Raw genomic sequence first — 17,981 nt, 5'->3', positions numbered from 1 at the left:
GGTTAGACAAGTTAGACACCCCAAGTAGGACATGCCCAAGCTTCGCCACCGTGGAGAGCACACCATTGCTAACTTGGCTCCAGCAGAGCCGAGGTGGGACCCACGAGGTTTCTAAATGGGCAGCCCAAGTCGGGCAAAGCCACGCTTTGCCACCGTGCAGCCCACACCATCGATCACATCACCCACGCACAGCCGAGGTGGCGACCCAAGGAGGTTTTAGTTAGACACCTCAAGTACGACATGCCCAATCTTCGCCACCGTGGAGAGCACACCATTGCTAACTTGACTCCTGCAGAACCGAAGTGGGACCCACGAGGTTTCTAAATGGGCAGCCCAAGTCGGGCATAGCCACGCTTTGCCACTGTGCAGCCCACACCATTGATCACATCTCCCACGCGCAGCCGAGGTGGCGACCCAAGGGGGTTTTAGTTAGACATCTCAAGTACGACATGCCCAAGCTTCGCCACCGTGGAGAGCACACCATTGCTAACTTGGCTCCTGCAGAGCCGAAGTGGGACCCACGGGGTTTCTAAATGGGCAGCCCAAGTCGGGCATAGCCACGCTTTGCCACTGTGCAGCCCACACCATTGATCACATCACCCACGCGCAGCCGAGGTGGCGACCCAAGGAGGTTTTAGTTAGACATCTGAAGTACGACATGCCCAATCTTCGCCACCGTGGAGAGCACACCATTGCTAACTTGGCTCCTGCAGAGCCGAAGTGGGACCCACGAGGTTTCTAAATGGGCAGCCCAAGTCGGGCATAGCCACGCTTTGGCACTGTGCGGCCCACACCATTGATCACATCACCCACGCGCAGCCGTCATTTCCACAGAGAGACGTTTACGAGTATAGCCCATCATATTTGTTAAGTTTTAGAAGTGAAGAATTCTCGTGCGCGGCTTTGATTGGCGTTCAAGTTGCTCGAGCAACCACGTGCTTTAAAGAAAAACAGCTTTTCGGACGCCCCATTTTGCGACCCGGACGACCCCTATCAGCCAGAAATTTCTGTCACCCTTCTAAGTTGTGGAAACCTGGGTAGCACGACTCGCAACCACTTAATGTGCATTGGGAGTTTGCCGGACATTTTTGAAAGTTTTCATCTATCTGTCTCTTAAGGATTCTTAAGGAACAAAAAATATGGTGGCGCAATCCACCGCCCGTTAGATAGGGTAGAGCTCTTACAGCCACTATTATCCATCTATGGCAGACAGCGTTGTGGCAGTTCTGGTGGGAGGCTGCCATAAAAATAGCCGTGTGTGATATTTCGTGCTTGACTGAAATTGCTGAACGAAAGATATTGTTGAAACCCGGCGTGAACGGTAGCCTGATCTTTGAGGACCTGGCGAAAGCTTCACGAATTCACTGCACCGGGGAAAAGCAGCACAGATCGCAACGAAAGCGGCTTTGAGCGATGGTGGGGCGCATACACGCTTTTGCGTATCTCCGGCCCCTCTTATGTCTTATGACAATAGTGCTCCTTCGGCAAAGGGGCCCCCTTCATTAATAGGCCGTGAACAATTCACTTCGTTTAAATGAATTTTGTTTAGAATGTCGCAGGCGAATATATGGTATAAAACAGGGTGTCGAACCGGAACCGAACCGAACCGAAAACCGGAACCGAACCGGTATTTTTTCCGGAACTGAACCCGAACCCGAACCGTTATATTGTTATCGCGATGAACCCGAACCGGAACTGAACCGAAAAAAAATAACGGTTACCGGCTCATGTCAAAACGGTTCGGCCACGCGCTATTGACAATGAATGTGCTATCAATGCCGTTTGTTTTTTAAGTGCCGTCAACTGATACACACCTCGCCTACATATTTTTCTTCTCCACTCAATCTTAGGAATATAAACGCTGCATCCATGAATCTTGACAAACGCTGCATCCATGAATCTTGACATAGGAACCAGTATTGCGCTGGTCGCGGCTTGCACGGGAAAAAAAAAAATTGGAAAACTGTGCAAAAAAAAAAATCGCGTTACGGGATTTTATTTTCCTACAATCTCGTAAATCCTAAATGCTGCTGTGTGCTCATTTCATAACACGTTTCTAGAACGCGCGAGTTCTTGAACCTTGCTTCAATCGGAATGAGAAAAGAAAAGGCTGTGGTGTTTGATAATAGTGCCTCCGGTTTCGTATGGGCACTTAGAAGCTAACATATTTGTGAGACAGCGAACTCTTCTATTTTAATATTTATTGTATTACGTCCTTCTGGCGTTGCGTTCGGTGAAGTGTTTTTCATATTCCGTATCTTGTTTAATGAAAACTTCTTTAAGGGTCTAATTTGAGTTACCGAAGGCTAGTTCAAATAAAGGAAGCTGTATTTTCTCCCCACTGTTCCTTCCATTGCTTACACGCCGAGGTGCGGGATAGTTAGCGAGTTCTACTTGTAAGTGGGTTTGTAAGGAGGTCGCGGATTTTACAGCTACTGCGTCGGGCCGAATGAGATGAAGTCCGAATGCGTAAACGTCGGTGAGGTAACCTTTGAGTGCACACAAAGAAACCATTCCTGGTAGAAATCCCTGAGCCTTACACTAGGATGTATCCCGTTTCGTATGTGTTGATTTCAGATGTTTTATTTGTAATTTATTTTGATGTTGCAATTTGTCATTTATAATTTCCGAACCGGTTCGCGAACCGGTTCGCAGATCGAATTAATCGAACCGGAACTGCCCCGGAACAAAATAAATTTTCCTGAACCTGAACCGTAACCGAACCCGTATTTTTTCCAGTTCGACACACTGGTATAAAAATATATAAATCACTCGCGGGCACATCGGCACACAAGTTTGTAGAGAGGCCCCGGTGAATACATACACTCGCGAGAATTTCCCGAATGATCGCGAGCACATCCACGGCGTCTCTTGGTCCGTATCCAAGGGTTCGCGAGCATAACACTTCACCACAAACGAAATCACACCACCATTTGTCAACAATGTCGAACCGCGGACGGGCCCATTTCTGGTAAGGCGTCTGCTTTCGATGCTAGCTCCGCTGCTTTCCCCCGGTGCTGCGCTTTCGTAAAACTTTCGCCGGGTCCTCAAAAATAAGGCTACCGTTGACGCTGGGTTTCAATAATCTGCTTCGTCGAACAACTTTGATCAATCACGATATATCAACCACGGTATAGTGTACTAGACCAGCGGCTATTTCTGTGGCACCCTGCTGCCAGAACGCTGTCCGCCAGATTACTATAATGTTTAGACAGAATATAACTCTACCCAAAAGATGAACGTCCGTGGTCGCATTCACGTCCCTAGGCAGAGCTGGTTAAACGCCATCTTGCAAGTAGACATGGAGATCAGTGGGTCACGGCAGAGCCGTGCATAGAGAGAGTTTGTTCAATAGGAGGCCTGGGCAGAGCCAGGGCATGCTCCAGGCTCGGAAGAGGGCTTGGCATGCTCTCTTGACCAACCCAAAGCCGAAAAGAATTCTCTAGCGGTGGTAGCGAGTAACAGTTCTGATCCAAACGTATATGTTCGTAAATTGTATTATTAAGCACGTAAGAGTGAAGTTCAGTAATATTCGTGGTTGAAAATAGGGTGCACGTGATGTTTCGATCATGATCATGCAGAAAAATGTGAGAACCGAATGCGCCGCTCCATTCTGTTCTGCTCGGACAGAGTGTGACCGCTCGGACGGCAGATTCCCGGCCCTCGCCGCTTGGCGTAAGGATTATGTCGATCGTTCCGCTAGTCGCACTCTTCCACCATCATTTTGGATGCGCGTGATTGAAACATCACGTGTTCCACTTTTTCAGTCACCGAGAATTACTCCGAAGCACTTATCAGGTCTGTTTCTTTCGACCACCGCCAGGGTATTATTTCCGGCTTCTTTTTGGTCACATTCGAATTTCTGAAGACACCCTTGGAACACGTCCATCCCGCTTTCGGCCAATGGTGCCTCCTCATTTGTCTCCTATACTTCACAACGAATGGCCAAACTCTCTCTATATACGGCTCTGGGTCGCGGTGACTCAGGCACTGATGATTGGTTCCCTGCCATCTGCTCGGGATGGGCGAGTCCTGACGTCAGCGCTTGTTCGAACGTAAGCCAGACCGTCGAGAGCTTCTTATAAAAAAAACAGACGCCCGCTCGCGAGAGGCTTATTAGTATCTGTATAACTGCACGTAGCTGTAGCCAGAGGCTTCTCTCATTCATCGACAGCTTAGATATAATAAATAACCTGGTTTAAACGCTCAAAACGAATGCGGCGTCTTATCGTCTTGAAGAAAGCAAATATGAGCTCACGCCAACTCGGTTTCATGCTTCTTGTCAGCACATTTTTCGGTAAGTAAACATTTCCTCTCACGATCAATGACCAAAACACTCTAATTCCTCAAAAATATAAATGGAATCTAGGATTGCGAAAAAAAAAAAAAAAAAAGATTACCCGGGGGCTTTAGTTCGTAAAATTTAAGCAAAATATACCTAGAATAATTTTTAGAGTGGTTAAACCTCCCCCAAGTCTGAAAGATTCAGAAAGTTCCGTCAGTAAATGAAAGGTCCCTTTCGATGCGTGCGTGATTTATTTAGTGGGTGAAGATGGACGCGCTGCGTTACGGAAGGAGAAATCGGCTTCGAGCAGAACGGATGTTCTGGAAGACAAGGTTTGCGGCAAATGCGTCGTATTGAAAATAAAAGAAAAACAAACAAACAAACATTACGCGTAGTCTTAGCACAAAGCTAAGATTAAAGCGAAAAGGTCTAAGTGTTGATCCTTTCATATTTGTGCATGTCCTTCGACATTTGAGTTCGCAACAAACATCCGCGTTGTTCAATAAAATGTGTACGCTCAAACCAGAAGTTGGCTACCTAGCAAACGCTTTGGTACGTAATAACAGGATACACAATGGGACCGTTGTGTATCCTGTTATGAAATGGAAAAAAAATCCTTTCGACATTCATATACAAACGCAGAAAAAAATAATTATAAACGTATCGTTATTATGAGTTTCCCCTTCTTCGCTTTAATTGGTATATTCAGCACGCACCTCATTAAGTGAATCTGCACTTTAAGTAATAGTTGCCAAGCGTAAAAAATTGAGTGTTTAAAATCTGACATCAAGTTCTCGGATAACCGTTAGCGTTCCTTGTCGTATACAGATACTGCGTTGAACAAAACGACTAAATTGCTACACGCATGGAAAAATAGTGAGCAATGTCTGATATAAAAAATATATATTTGTAATGTTTCCCTCATCAATACAGTTAGGCGCTGAAATCCTGGAATGGTATGCAGTGTTATTATTTGAATCATTGAGTATTCTTAAATTCAGAGACTTTGGGCAAACCTGTTTTATGTTTCAAGTGGGACCAGGTATTGATTAAAATTCTAACCCAATTAATCGTTATAATTTTATCGCTAATTATATGATTACGCTGTTGCATTGACGTCCATGCATACACCTAAAAAGTATAAAACTAATTTTTACGAAATTACTGTGAGAGGGCAGGCGAGCTTGTGTATGTTCACCACTGCCCTAGACTTCCTAAAAAACATCCGTCACTCGGGAGGGTCATTCATCACTTTTGAGTTGTAGCCAGGCTGCCAGGAAAGTATTCCTATTGAAAAAAGATTTCTTTACCGGAATTTCAGTGCCAGTAACAAATTATTTTCTGAATTATGAGACTCTTTTCACTGCCGGTGAAGCCGGAATTTACCGGCCGTCACCGGAATTTGGCCGGCATCTCCATTGAAGGAAAAAAATCTATTTTACTGAATTATGGGTCTCTTTTTACTCCCGATAAAGCCGGAACTTTCCGGAAGCCACAAAATTTCCCCGAATTCACCAGAATTTATCGTAAATCACCGGATTTGCCGGAATTCACCAGAACGGACTGTGTTCTTTTTTTTTCGGACGTCAACGGAAGATATTTAAAAAGAAGCATGTGAACCGTGGGTGGTGTATGTTTACCAGAAGCTGGACGATTCGGTAATAATTAAAATGGTTAGTTCATATAGACCTGAAAGCTCAATGTCTTTATTTCGCAGGGTCGATACCCCCGAAAAAATGTGCACAGCTGTAGACAAAAGAAAGCAGAACAAATAGGAACAACCGAGTTAATTGTCGAAAAAAATATCTTTTACTGTACGCACAATGCGGCTGGGTGAATTCCTAGATGTACTGTAGTTCGACTAACAAAAACCGAGCAGGTGAACCACACGGACACACACACACAGAATGTCAGTAGCACGTTTAGCGAAAACCACTAACGCGCAACCAACATCCGCCGCCGTTGAGAAATCATGTGCACAGTCACGGTGTTGTCTCTAATGCTGACACAATGGCATCTCGGGCGTCTTTTTCCCTCGCTTGGTGATTCAAAAGTCAAAGGGACGAAGAGGCGGAAAAAAAGGTCACTGAAAGATTTGGTTTATCCGCACGCCCAGCTGCTCTGGACGATACAGGTCGCGCGCATGGTACTGGAAGCCGACACTGAGCGTTAGTTCGTTGCCGTTGCTCGTTGACAGACAAAGAAACCGGTTTGCTTCAAAAGAGACAGCGAAAAGTCCCCCTCACATTTTTTGCACGTACCCAATGGAAGGGAGAGAGGGTGCATGGAGATACGAAGGACAGCCGGTGAAACTTCCAGCAAAGCCGGGACGCCTGGTAAACGAAAGTGGCTGCCGGTTTAATTCCAGCGAAATCTGGTAACCGATTGTAGCTGCCGGCAATTCTTCCATTAAATACTGGTAAACGGAGCTGGCTTTAAATGAAAACGGGTGAAACTTGACCAGTTTTCGCCGGATGTCACTGGAAGTTCTCGCTGAATGTTTCAATAGGGATGGGACGCGGCCCTCCGTACTCCTACTCCTCGCTAACTCTAGGCATGTCGATACTGCCGCTGTAGGTTTGTGTTTCAACGAAGGCTGTCACGAAGGTAAATGGGTGGAATAAGCGAGCGCTGAATTAATTTTCCTGCAGTGCTGAGAAGACGCGGCGATAGAAAGCGAAACCACGTCCTTCCTCTCTATGGCTAGGTTGTCGACCCTACCGTGTCCAAAGATGCCCCATAATGCAACACATGCAGTGTTGCATGCAGGAGATTTTGGAAGTAGCCTATTCCTTCTACCAGAACCGCTGTTGTTTTTTCTTTTCTTTTTTGAACCGAAACTAAACCGGAACTCATTGAGTGCACAAATAAACTATCCTAATATCATGAAAATCTAGTTAAAATGAGATGTGCATTGTCCACAACCGGAAGGTGAGAAAAGAAACAATATGGCCGATCGGAATACCATGATGATGATAGTTGCGAAGAATTTGGCATATGGCCTATAAACGCAAAGCTAGGTGACTGTCTCTACAACGGTGGTGTGTACTAACTGCCTCAACGCGAGCACCGGCTTTCGGCTGTATTTCGTCCACATGGAACAGTTAATTAAAATTTCAAATAAACGAAAAATACGAGACTTGCCCACAACCACATAAAAACGACAGCTGGGATAAAATAACATTAAATAACCAAAGAAATGAGAGACTGCAACGTCCATCACAAACACCGAAGAATTGCGCATAAACACTTTCTGTGTTTATGACTTTATCCGTAGTATCAAGATAAATGAAGCATTTTTTTCTTACAATAACACGCAGCTCGACTGAGCACGTAGATAATTAAAAGCAGGGGCGACCCTGAGAATAATTTGAGCGTTTCTCGGGTTATGGAAGCCACACCTTTGTGCACTCATATCCGAACAGATTATGAAGCGGGCCTGCCGATAGACAATGGAACAGCAGGTGCCATGCCTAAATTAAGTTGAATCCCATCTACGCCATAATTATTCTAGGACTTCTTCGCCTACATTCTCCAATTCTGTTTTATAATCGAGATCCGTGTGAAGCGAAATAAACTTATGGCAACTAGGTTTCGCAGGGGAAGTCGTTTTTGTAGGCGGTGATGGGCCCCTAGAGGGATCATCGCAGAATTAGATCTTTACTAAGAAAGATCTAAGCGAGGGGACTATATTTTTGTTAATATCTAAACAAATATATATAACTTCATCACTTGCTTCTCAGCTTGTCAAATATTTGCAAAAATAGTTAGTTTACATCTCGAAATTTGTTTGTGTTCTATTCAAGACCATGCATATTGAAAGTAATTTGAGTGCTGCTCAAAATGCGTTGCGAGTTTGCATCCTGTCCAACTGGGATTTCTGACGCTCGAGTTTCACTAGAGCAACAATCAGAAACAAACAGCGATAGGCCTCAAACCAGTCTTTTGCAATTTGACAGGCTTTGTAGAATAATGGTGGCTATGCTCAAACACGAGCACCATGCACGTGAGGGTGTCTTTGGCAGGCGAAGTAAGCACGAGTGATCGTGCTTACTTCGCGAGCACCGAACGACTACACGCCTGCCAAAAGTACTATCGTGAGCATGCTACCTGTGTTTAAGGTTTGTCGCTCTCCTTTGTTTCCGTTGTGTGCTCTAGGGGGACTGGGTTATAAGTGACTCATACAACGCTCTCACGTTCATTTCAATACAATTACAGCTCTGAAAGTGTGCTCATTTGTACCACATTTATTTATTGTGGCCTTTGTTATGGGGGCTCCTTAAAAGCAAAAGTCTGAACTGAAAAAAAAATGTTGAGAGTGCTTAGATGGGCACGTATTACAAAGTAATTTTTCCAAGAAGAAACTAGCGTACTTAGAAAGGTTTCAGGAATAGAATATGCATTTGATAACACAGTGTGACCAACCTCTTTTTGTTCACATCTACACTTCCTTAAAGGGCCTTTGAAAAGAAAAAAAAATGTTTAATAGTCTGGTTGGGGCACGTGGGTCGACAAAAACATTTTATGCAAAAAATATATTTTGGAGCCGCATTGACGGCAAGAGATATAATTGAAACTCTGCGTGCGAAGTCCATGACGTCACGGGTAATTCAGGAATGACCATCTCGGTCGTGAAGGCAAAGCCAATCTACCTCTCCTTCACGCGCCCGAAATGCCGAGAGAAGAAAACAAGTGGAAAGGAGGTGACTGCCGACACAACCGCACCTTGCGCCGACAAAATTGCTCTTAAAAGTTTTTATTTTTTTTTTCGCGTAAAATATATATATATTTTTTTCAACACACGAGTCCCATCCAAACTGTAGATTTTTTTTTCTTTTGATGGGCTTTTTAAAATAATCTGCTATGAGATGTTCATTAATGGTGACACCGCTACAAAAATTTTCTCTACTGTGATGTGTTTTTATTTATTTATTTATGTTCAAAATGCTGCCAATCCCCATTGAGGGATTATAGGAAGTATGGTACAAATAAAAACAAGACACAAAACGTTTTTGAGGCGCGCGAAAAACGGTAATTTTTAGAGATCGTCACCTCCTTTCATATTGAAACAACAAAACAGAACATAACTGAAAGAACTAACTCATGAACTTGATAAGAAGGTCTTATTCAGAATCTTGAATGAGCGCATCCACATTTTTGTTGATAAAAAATAGCGGATCAAGGCTGTTCCAATCTCTTGCAGCTGAAGGAAAGAAAGAGTACCTAAAAGTATTATTATTGAAAGAGTAATCGGTTAATTTATTGCAGTGTTTATGTCTTCTTGTTCTTGCCTGGGAAAAATTCACATACTTGTTCTTGTCTATCTTAAAGGCGTCGTTTAAAAGGAGATACACAAATTTGAGTCTTCCTAATTTTGCGCGATCAGCAATGGTCAGTAGGCTGGATCTTTTCAGCAATTCTTTAGGGGAATCAAAGCGACCATACTTGTGGTGAACAAATCTTATCGCTTTCCTCTGAACATTTTCGAGGATGTTGACATTGGTTTGTGTCTGCGGGAACCAGGCAACGAGTGCGTATTATAATACTGGGCGAACGATTGTGGTGTATGCGAACAACTTGGTTTCACGACTAGAGTATTTTAGCGTTCTTTTTAGAAAAAATATTTTGACGAGCGCTTTACTAGATACGTATTTGACATGCGCATTCCAGTTTATATTAGACGTTAACACGACACCTAGATATTTGTATTCAGTGACTCTGTGCAGCATTTTACCGTCTAAGCTGTAAGAAAATTCAAGACATTTTTTTCTATTGGTCAAGAACATACAAACCGTCTTTTCAGTGTTTAAAACCATCTGCCATTCACTGCACCAGTCTGCTACCTTCTTTAGAAATCTCTTTAACATTGTTTGGTCACCTTGGCATGAGATATCGCGATATATAATGCAGTCGCCGGCAAATAACCTTATGTTTGCGTCAATGCCATAAACCATGTCATTAATGTGCGGGAGAAATATGAGTGGGGCTAGGACAGAGCCCTGTGGAACTCCCGACTCCACTGCAACTGGTTTTGAAACCTGTCCTTCGTAATAAACAAACTGAAAACGATTTCTTAAATACTCCTCTATCCATTTTATTATCGGTCCCTCCCCATTAATGTGTTTAAGTTTATTCACAAGTTTGAGGCGCGAAACACTGTCAAAGGCCTTTGATAAGTCTAAGTAAAGTACGTCAATTTGTCTTCATTTGTTTATACCCATTGAAAAGTCATGGAGTGTCTCGATTAGCTGTGAAGTCGTTGACAAACCACTCCTAAAGCCGTGCTGGTGTGCATTTAGTAAATTATGTTTCTCAGTGAATTCTGTCATAAATTGCAATATTATGTGTTCCATTATCTTGCAGCAAGTATACGTTAGGGATATAGGTGTGTAGTTGGAAATTAAGGAGCTATCGCCAGACTTAGGAATAGGAATAACCTTTGCGACTTTCCACTCTGCGGGAACCAAAGAAGGACGCAAAGACTTGTTAAACATCAGCACTAAATACTTGCTCATTCATTCAGCGTATTTCTTAAAAAACATGTTAGGAAGTTCGTCAGGACCCGTACCCTTCTTTGCGTCCAAGTCGAGTAAAAGTTTTAAAACGCCTGCTTCTGTGATTTGTAAGCCACCAAGGTATTTATCTGCGTAGGTTTTAGAAGGTAGAATTAAGTCTTTTTTGCCATTATCAGCTGTGAAAACGGATTTAAAAAAACCGCTGAATTCTTCTGCCATTTTCTGTGCCTCCGAGGCACTTATGTTGGAAGTTTTAGACTTTCTGAGAATTATATGGTTCCAGAATTTTTGGGGTGATGCTTTCATAAAATTGTGGGGGGTAATATTGTAGTATTTGTGCTTTGCTTCTTTAATCTTTAGTTTGAGCAGTCTGGATAGTTCCAATATACTTGGATTGTGGTTGGTGAGCATTAGTATCTTTAGCTTACGCTTCAGGTGAATGATTTCACGTGAAATCCATGGGTTGAGCTTCCTTATCATTTTACGTTTTCTAGGAATAAACTTAGTGATGCAGCGATTAATAATTGACTTGAGCTTTTGCCATAGTTCGTCAATACTGATATCAATTTAATCATAAATCTCATGAAAATCGTTAAATTCATGAGCAAGATAAGTTTGAATGCTGGCATCGTCGGCTTTGTAGAAAGCGAGCACGTATTGGGCGCAGCCATGGGCGATGGCTGAACTACGAACAGGTACCGTGCATACAACAATTTTATGGTCAGATATCCCCTCCCCCACTTCTACGCAAGTTTGAGCCTGAGTAAAGTGGTCACTGAGGAACACTACGTCAAGCAAGCTTCGTGACGATCCCTGCACCCTGCTTGGTTCCCTGACGTTTTGGGTCATATTGAACGGAAATAGCGTGTCAATAGTAACATCAGCAGTATCCAGGCCTGGGTGCAGTGAGTCCCAGTTTATTTCAGTCATATTAATATCACCCGTCATGCTGATTTTATCGCTTTTAATATTTGCTAGCATGTGGTCATAGCGGTTATGAAGACACCGTAGGTCAGAGTCTGGGGGACGATAAACAACGCCGACAACAATAGAATAATTTTCAAAGGAGACCTTACACCATAAAGATTCCACGTGTTTTTACCTCAGACATAAGCACATAAGAAATACCGCGTTATAAGATAATTGCTACACCACCACCCCTTGTTAATCTATCCTTTCTTAGAATAATATAGCATGGTGGCACATTCGTTGTCAGATATTAACGGGTGTAGCCACGTTTCAGTTACTGTAACGATTTCTGGATTGCATTCCAAAAGTATATACTCTAGCGCATCTACCTTATTTAGGATACTTCTTGCGTTTAAATTAAGGACTGTAACATTAGACGGTAAAACACGGTTATCAACTAGGCGTGGTCGGTGATATTGTTTTTCCTATTGGAACTTTGTCATTTTTATCCTCGTCCACTGCGTACAACTGCCCGTTTACCATGACCTTATCGAAGGTCAAGAACACTTTATCGTTTTTGTCTGGATTGATTTTAGTGCTTTCCCACAGTTTCTTTCGTATCTGTTACACGGGGCGTGAAAAATCCTCGCTGATAGAAAACGTTGTCCCTTTCAATTTGAAGCAATTTTTCAGCATTCTTGTCTTATCTCTGCAGTAAAGTAGTGTTAAGATGACAGGTCTAATTCTTTGGTCCGTCTTCTTTTCCAGACGGTGAATTCTTTCGATGCCTGATATCGGCGTGTTAAAAAGCTTTTCGACAATTTCGTCTGAAACCACTCTTTCAAGTATTTTTCTGTTTTCAGTGTCTTTTTCTTCGATTCCATAAATTATCAAGTTTGCTCTCCTGCTTCAGCTTTCCGAATCGTCTTGCTTTTTAGAAATGGTTTGGATGTTAGCTTCAAGTTCAATTATTTTTTCTTGACACGCACCGATGGTAGTTTGGAGCGTACTGAGGCTTTCTAGCTTTTTTTTCGATGGCTGAAAGTCTGTCATTTGTTGTGACATTTTCGTTCTTTATTTTCTGTATATCTTTAGCAATGGCTTCAAGTTGTTCCATTAAAATCTTCATGTCCGGACCAGGGTTAACCTCAACATCGCCGCTAAGCACAAGTAGCATTTTTAAATACACGATCACATTGCACAACAATAAATAACACGACCGTGCGAACGGCAGCAAGATCAGGCATACGTTATTACTACGAAACGATAGGTAGTCGCGCCTCCTTACCTGTACGATAAAGACGAAAGTATTCGTTTATTTAAGAAAACTATAACTTGCTTAAGATTTTGCAGAAGAAAATAATCTCATTCATGGTTTATTGCTTTTATCTTAGTTTATTTGTTATATCATTGCAAACCGCACCAAGATACGTAAATTTTATATTATAAATATATGTAACAGGAAGGATTTAATCAAAATGTGACAATAGTTCTCAAGAAAGCGATGTCAACCTTCTCGGTGAGCCTCGTGATATTGTTCGGAATTATTTCCTTTAGTCTGACGTGGAATCATTTGATTATTCCTGCACAGCTGAATTTCTATGAAAGCAGTGTAAGTGAACTGATTCACCTCAGCCCAACAAACTTTCCCAAACTATTTTTAGGTTGTTGTTAATAATTAAAACCTCCTAGATCTCCTCATATAAACATGGTTATCTGCTACTTGCTATTTACAGCAGGGGTATGCTCAAGACACACAAACGAAGAGAAAGATGATTTAAAGACGACATGTGGACGACGAGGAGTGCAGGACACCGTTTCTGAGCGAATTATTAATGGTACCGAGGCGACTCCTGGCCACTGGCCGTGGATGGTAGGGCTGTATAATGCAGAAGACCAATTCAAATGTGGTGGCGTTTTAATAAGCCGCCAGTTTGTTTTAACTGCTGCTCATTGCTATAGGTATGTATACATTTGCTCCATCTTATTTTTCTCCAAAACAAGGATTAAGTTTGGAGAGCCCCCGTTGAGTTCCGGGATTTGACATTAGTTTACATGTCTTTATAAAAGTTCAACTGTTCACGAAGCGTACTATCTCAATAACGGTTACCGGGAACATAAGTGCGCGTGTTCTTGGGTACTACCAGGACACACGACAAGCCCAGCGTACAACTCGAGACCATCCGAATCACTATACTGCAGCCTTCCCATGCCGAATGCTTTGATAGCGTCTGATGCCAAGTGTTCCCCTGTTCCCGGTAACTGCGATTACGACCGTACACAGACGAGACAGACAAGTTTTGGGGCTGGGATTACGTAATCCTTTACGGAACACTTCTCAATTTTAATGTCTGTAAAAACTAAAAAAATTACCCGTTTTCGTAACTGCACTCTTAAGCAAATATGTAATTGGATAAGTGGTCGCTCTCTTTTCTTAAAATTGAAGTGGTAAAATTTATGCATATTATTAATGTCTTGTTTTCGTTTTTGCGATGTTTGACGTAATAAATGCTTCCGTGTATAAGTCTCAACTTTATAGAAGTAGCACCCCCTTCAAACGGTCGTTTTCAGAGAAAAGATGAAATATAAATCCCACTCCCCCATAAACTGATTGCTTTTCTAAACAATTTGGTGCATATCTAAGTTGCGCTTTAATTTGTGTACCTAACACACGGCCCTGGCGGCACGCCGCAGTTATTGGCAGGGCGCATTCGCAAAGGTCTACTTCACGCGAATCTAGTTTCTGCGGTGGCGTGGTGCCAACACGTCGTGCGGTAACTGCGCCTGTGTCCACACTTGGTCGGGGCTTGTTTGCAAGGGGCTCGTTGGCCTGTAGAGTAACTCCACGCCAGGCGATCCAGGCCTAAATTTGAACCTCACGAATCGGTTTAAAATAAGAAAATAGAGTTGTATGTGCTATTGGTAGGATTCTGTATTTTCTGAGTTTGTTTTTCCTGAACTTCGGAGGGTGTTTTTCGCCGTTTATTTTGAGCCGAAAATTCGGAGTTTAACGAAGCTTATTTCTGTTTTATTTCCATTCCCCTAAAACTCGGAATTTAATTTCGCTCTGATTCCCACTAAAAATAAAGAAATACCCAAGTAATATTTGGGTGTGAACGTATGCAAGATTGAAAAAAAAATGAAGAATAAATAAAACACTATAGTATGAAATAATATTTAAGAGCTAAAACAGCGCGAAAAGACGAGGACGAAGAAGTAACACGGACGCAGCGTTGACTTACAAATGAGTTTATTAATCGCAAAATCGCTATATATATTTGCGTTTTCACGAACAAAAAAGAGGAAACTAAAGGAAAAATTCTGCCCACCGGATACATCACCAACAAAAAATAAAGAAATAAAAATGCGCTCTTTCACAGCCGTACAGAGCCCGTGTTAAAAAAAAAGAAGAAGCAAGTCAGAGATCTAGAAAATTCATCTCTCTGCCAGATAGGGCCGCAGATGAACTGCTTACACATGCCGCGTCCAACCTCGCTATCTCAACGGCCTCCAGATTTTCACGTGTAAGCTGGTCCCTGTGCCGCTTCCTCACACCGTTCAAAGTCGGGTAGGCAACCACAGTCGCGGCAATGAATGCCCACATTACCAGACACGGAGACACTGTGAGCGTGCTTTCTTAACCTGTCATTGAAACAGCGTCTGGCCAACGTAACGCTTGCCACACGTTAGAGGAAGCGAATAAACCACCCCCTCAGAACACGCGACGAAGCGATTTCGATGCCTCATGTTGCAAGCCGTGGCCTCTTTCCAAGAGGGGTTAACAGTTCCGCACAACCTGGACAACTTGTCCGGAGCAGAGAATAAAACGTCGGCGTAACACCTGCCCGCAGTGCGGTTTCGGTAGTGGGCCAAGCCGTGAATATGGGGAATGAGAACGAACTTTCTTCTTTCCCTTTCATTTGTTGACCTCTTCTTCAGTTGTCACAGGCCTGCCATTGGTATCTTTGAGCAGAGACTCGGCAACCGCTGTTAACACGTGGGAGGGGAATCCAGCATCTGCGAGGCGTTCACTTTTCTTGTCACAGCTATGTTGGATTTTGTAATAACAAGACCTCCTCAGCGCATGTGTATAGCAAGTCCTCGCAATTGCCCGCTTAACAATGTTTGAGGGAGCGGACTCGAAGGGCACCAGCGGCTTTCAAGCAGGCGGTTCATAGCCCCCACAAACATGGCCTAGACAAATAGTTAAAATCAAATCCAAGAATCGGATATATCCTCTCTCAGGCACCTCATGAGTCAAAACAAGGGGCGAAAGGCAATCACTAAAAATGCCCTAAACTTGAGTTATTTCCAAAAGAAAGGACAAGGCATCGGCATCTGACAAAACCAGAAAATCATCTACATACCGGAAAACATTTGCAACCTAATATATTCTCATCTGAATTTCGCGCTAGTGCAATCACTCTTACTAATTTCTCCAACGACAAGAGTTCCACATAAGTTTTGCTTTGATAAGCGACGATAACTTAAAGGCAATAAACTCTTGGAAGTCGTTGCTGAGAAGCTCCTATTCATCCCACCCTATTGCATCAACGTACCCCGTGGTCGACCGAGGTGAAGTGGTAAAGTATGTAAAAGAGAAGTTCCAACTGCCCTTTTTGCCCATTTTGGGCAATCTCTCTGGTGCACAGCTTTCAATGCTAGAAAAGCACCCACCTCTCCTTGATCTAAAACAAAGATATGATGCCCCAAACTAAAAACCAAAACAGTGGCCTTTGACGCGGCTTAAAAGTAGAACGACATGTAATCCTGATTGAAGCTTGATGATGTAATCCGAAGGACTGCTTTTTACAATGGTCCGAGATTAGAAAGTTGACTGTGGTGGCCTTTTCCCAGGACCAATGACCATATGTGCTGATCAAGCCTAATTGTAAAATACGTTTTTATTATTCTTGTTTTTTGTGTTTGTTTGTTTTTTTTTTTTTTTGTTTGTTTGTTTTTGTTTTTTTGGGGGGGGGGGGGGGCACTGGCAGATAGAGGTTTGGTGTTTACCGGAAAAAATCCGAATTGACCTCAAATTTGCCGGCGGGAGTTTTTCGTAATTTCTCGGATTTATCCTAAAACTCAGAACTTTAGTTAATATTCGGGAAGTAAATATACCTTTTCCAAGGTATTTTTCCACATTTCATTTTATTACACCTTGAGTTTTATGAAAAACAAGCCCAAACGGAGTAAAAGCCTTATTTGTATACAGACAGCTTTAAAAAAAAGGTGGAAAATAAATACCGCTTCAGTAGGTCTATATATTCTACTAAATTATCCAGCGTGCTTTGTCACGCATTTCCAAGTGTTTTTAAGGAAGCAAATTTGTTAAAAATGGCCGAAAATATTTATATTCACCTGTTATATTAAGCAACACGCCAATATATCAAAACAAAACTGATGTGTGTTAGTAGTAAGGCAAGCAAAGCATAATTTAAAAAGTATTTTCATACATTACTTCTTACTGTTGTTTCTAAATAAATGCAAAATAGTGAACATATAGCAAAAAGCTCATTTATAAAAATAGAAATCATAAGGTGGGTCTAAAGATTTATCCTCAAGGGTAACAGACACTTTATACACGCGCCAGATTACAGTTGCCATTACTGACCTTTCCTTGTCTTAACGAGATACCGAGTCACTGAAACCGTCGTTGCCAAGCCTCCATAAGGAAAAATGCTGGGGAGAAGGACACAGAAGAATATAAAATGACAATTACCTCACCTGCTATGGCAATGATGAAGTGAAGTAAACGGAGTAAGGGGAAAGAAAAAGTGAGACGTTTACGAATTTCTGTAATGCGCAATTAAAGCGCAGCTCTTGAGGAGGAGGAGGGGAAGGTACGCCCCTCCTTTTTGTCGACGCCCTCTCCTTCTACACCCCTCCTCCTTCATAACTCCCCCTTCCGTACTTCTCTGCTGCTCCTACTCCCCTTCATTTCTCCTCCTCCTTTCCTCCTTTTCTTACCCTCCCCTACCCTTATTCTCCTCCTCTCCACTTCGCTCCTCCACCTCCGTACCCTCCTTCCTCTGCGTACCCTCCCTTTTCCTTCTCCAAACCCTCCCCTCCACCCACAGTTCCCCGCTAAATTCATTTGGAAAATAGACGCCACGTGACATCAACACCAATTCAACTTCTACCCTTTTTTTTTTGTTGGGGGGGGGGGGGGTGACGTCACATGGCTTCGTGTCACGTCACAGATGAAAAACTTCAGTTTCTCCGCTAGATTTAGCGGAAAAGTTGACACCACTTGACCTCAACACCACTTC

The 17,981-nt window shown here is 42.8% G+C and overlaps 1 protein-coding gene across 1 annotated transcript in view; it reads left to right on the top strand.

The window, feature by feature from the left end:
* Positions 1–4,124: 4,124 nt before the first annotated feature.
* LOC120843918 (CUB and peptidase domain-containing protein 2-like) overlaps positions 4,125–17,981 on the top strand; it is a 40,360-nt gene continuing 26,503 nt past the window's right edge. Inside the window, exons 1-2 of the mRNA XM_040215390.2 lie at positions 4,125–4,297; positions 13,446–13,671. Coding sequence (XP_040071324.1) covers positions 4,216–4,297; positions 13,446–13,671 — 308 coding nt within the window. The 5' untranslated portion in view covers positions 4,125–4,215. The remainder of the gene's footprint in view (positions 4,298–13,445; positions 13,672–17,981) is intronic.

Source organism: Ixodes scapularis, unplaced genomic scaffold (genome assembly GCF_016920785.2).
Source record: "Ixodes scapularis isolate PalLabHiFi unplaced genomic scaffold, ASM1692078v2 ptg000890l_1___fragment_3__unscaffolded, whole genome shotgun sequence".
NCBI classification, from domain to species: domain Eukaryota; kingdom Metazoa; phylum Arthropoda; class Arachnida; order Ixodida; family Ixodidae; genus Ixodes; species Ixodes scapularis.
The sequence above is the reverse complement of the archived record's forward strand: the minus strand, read 5'-3'. Positions and strand labels throughout refer to the sequence as shown.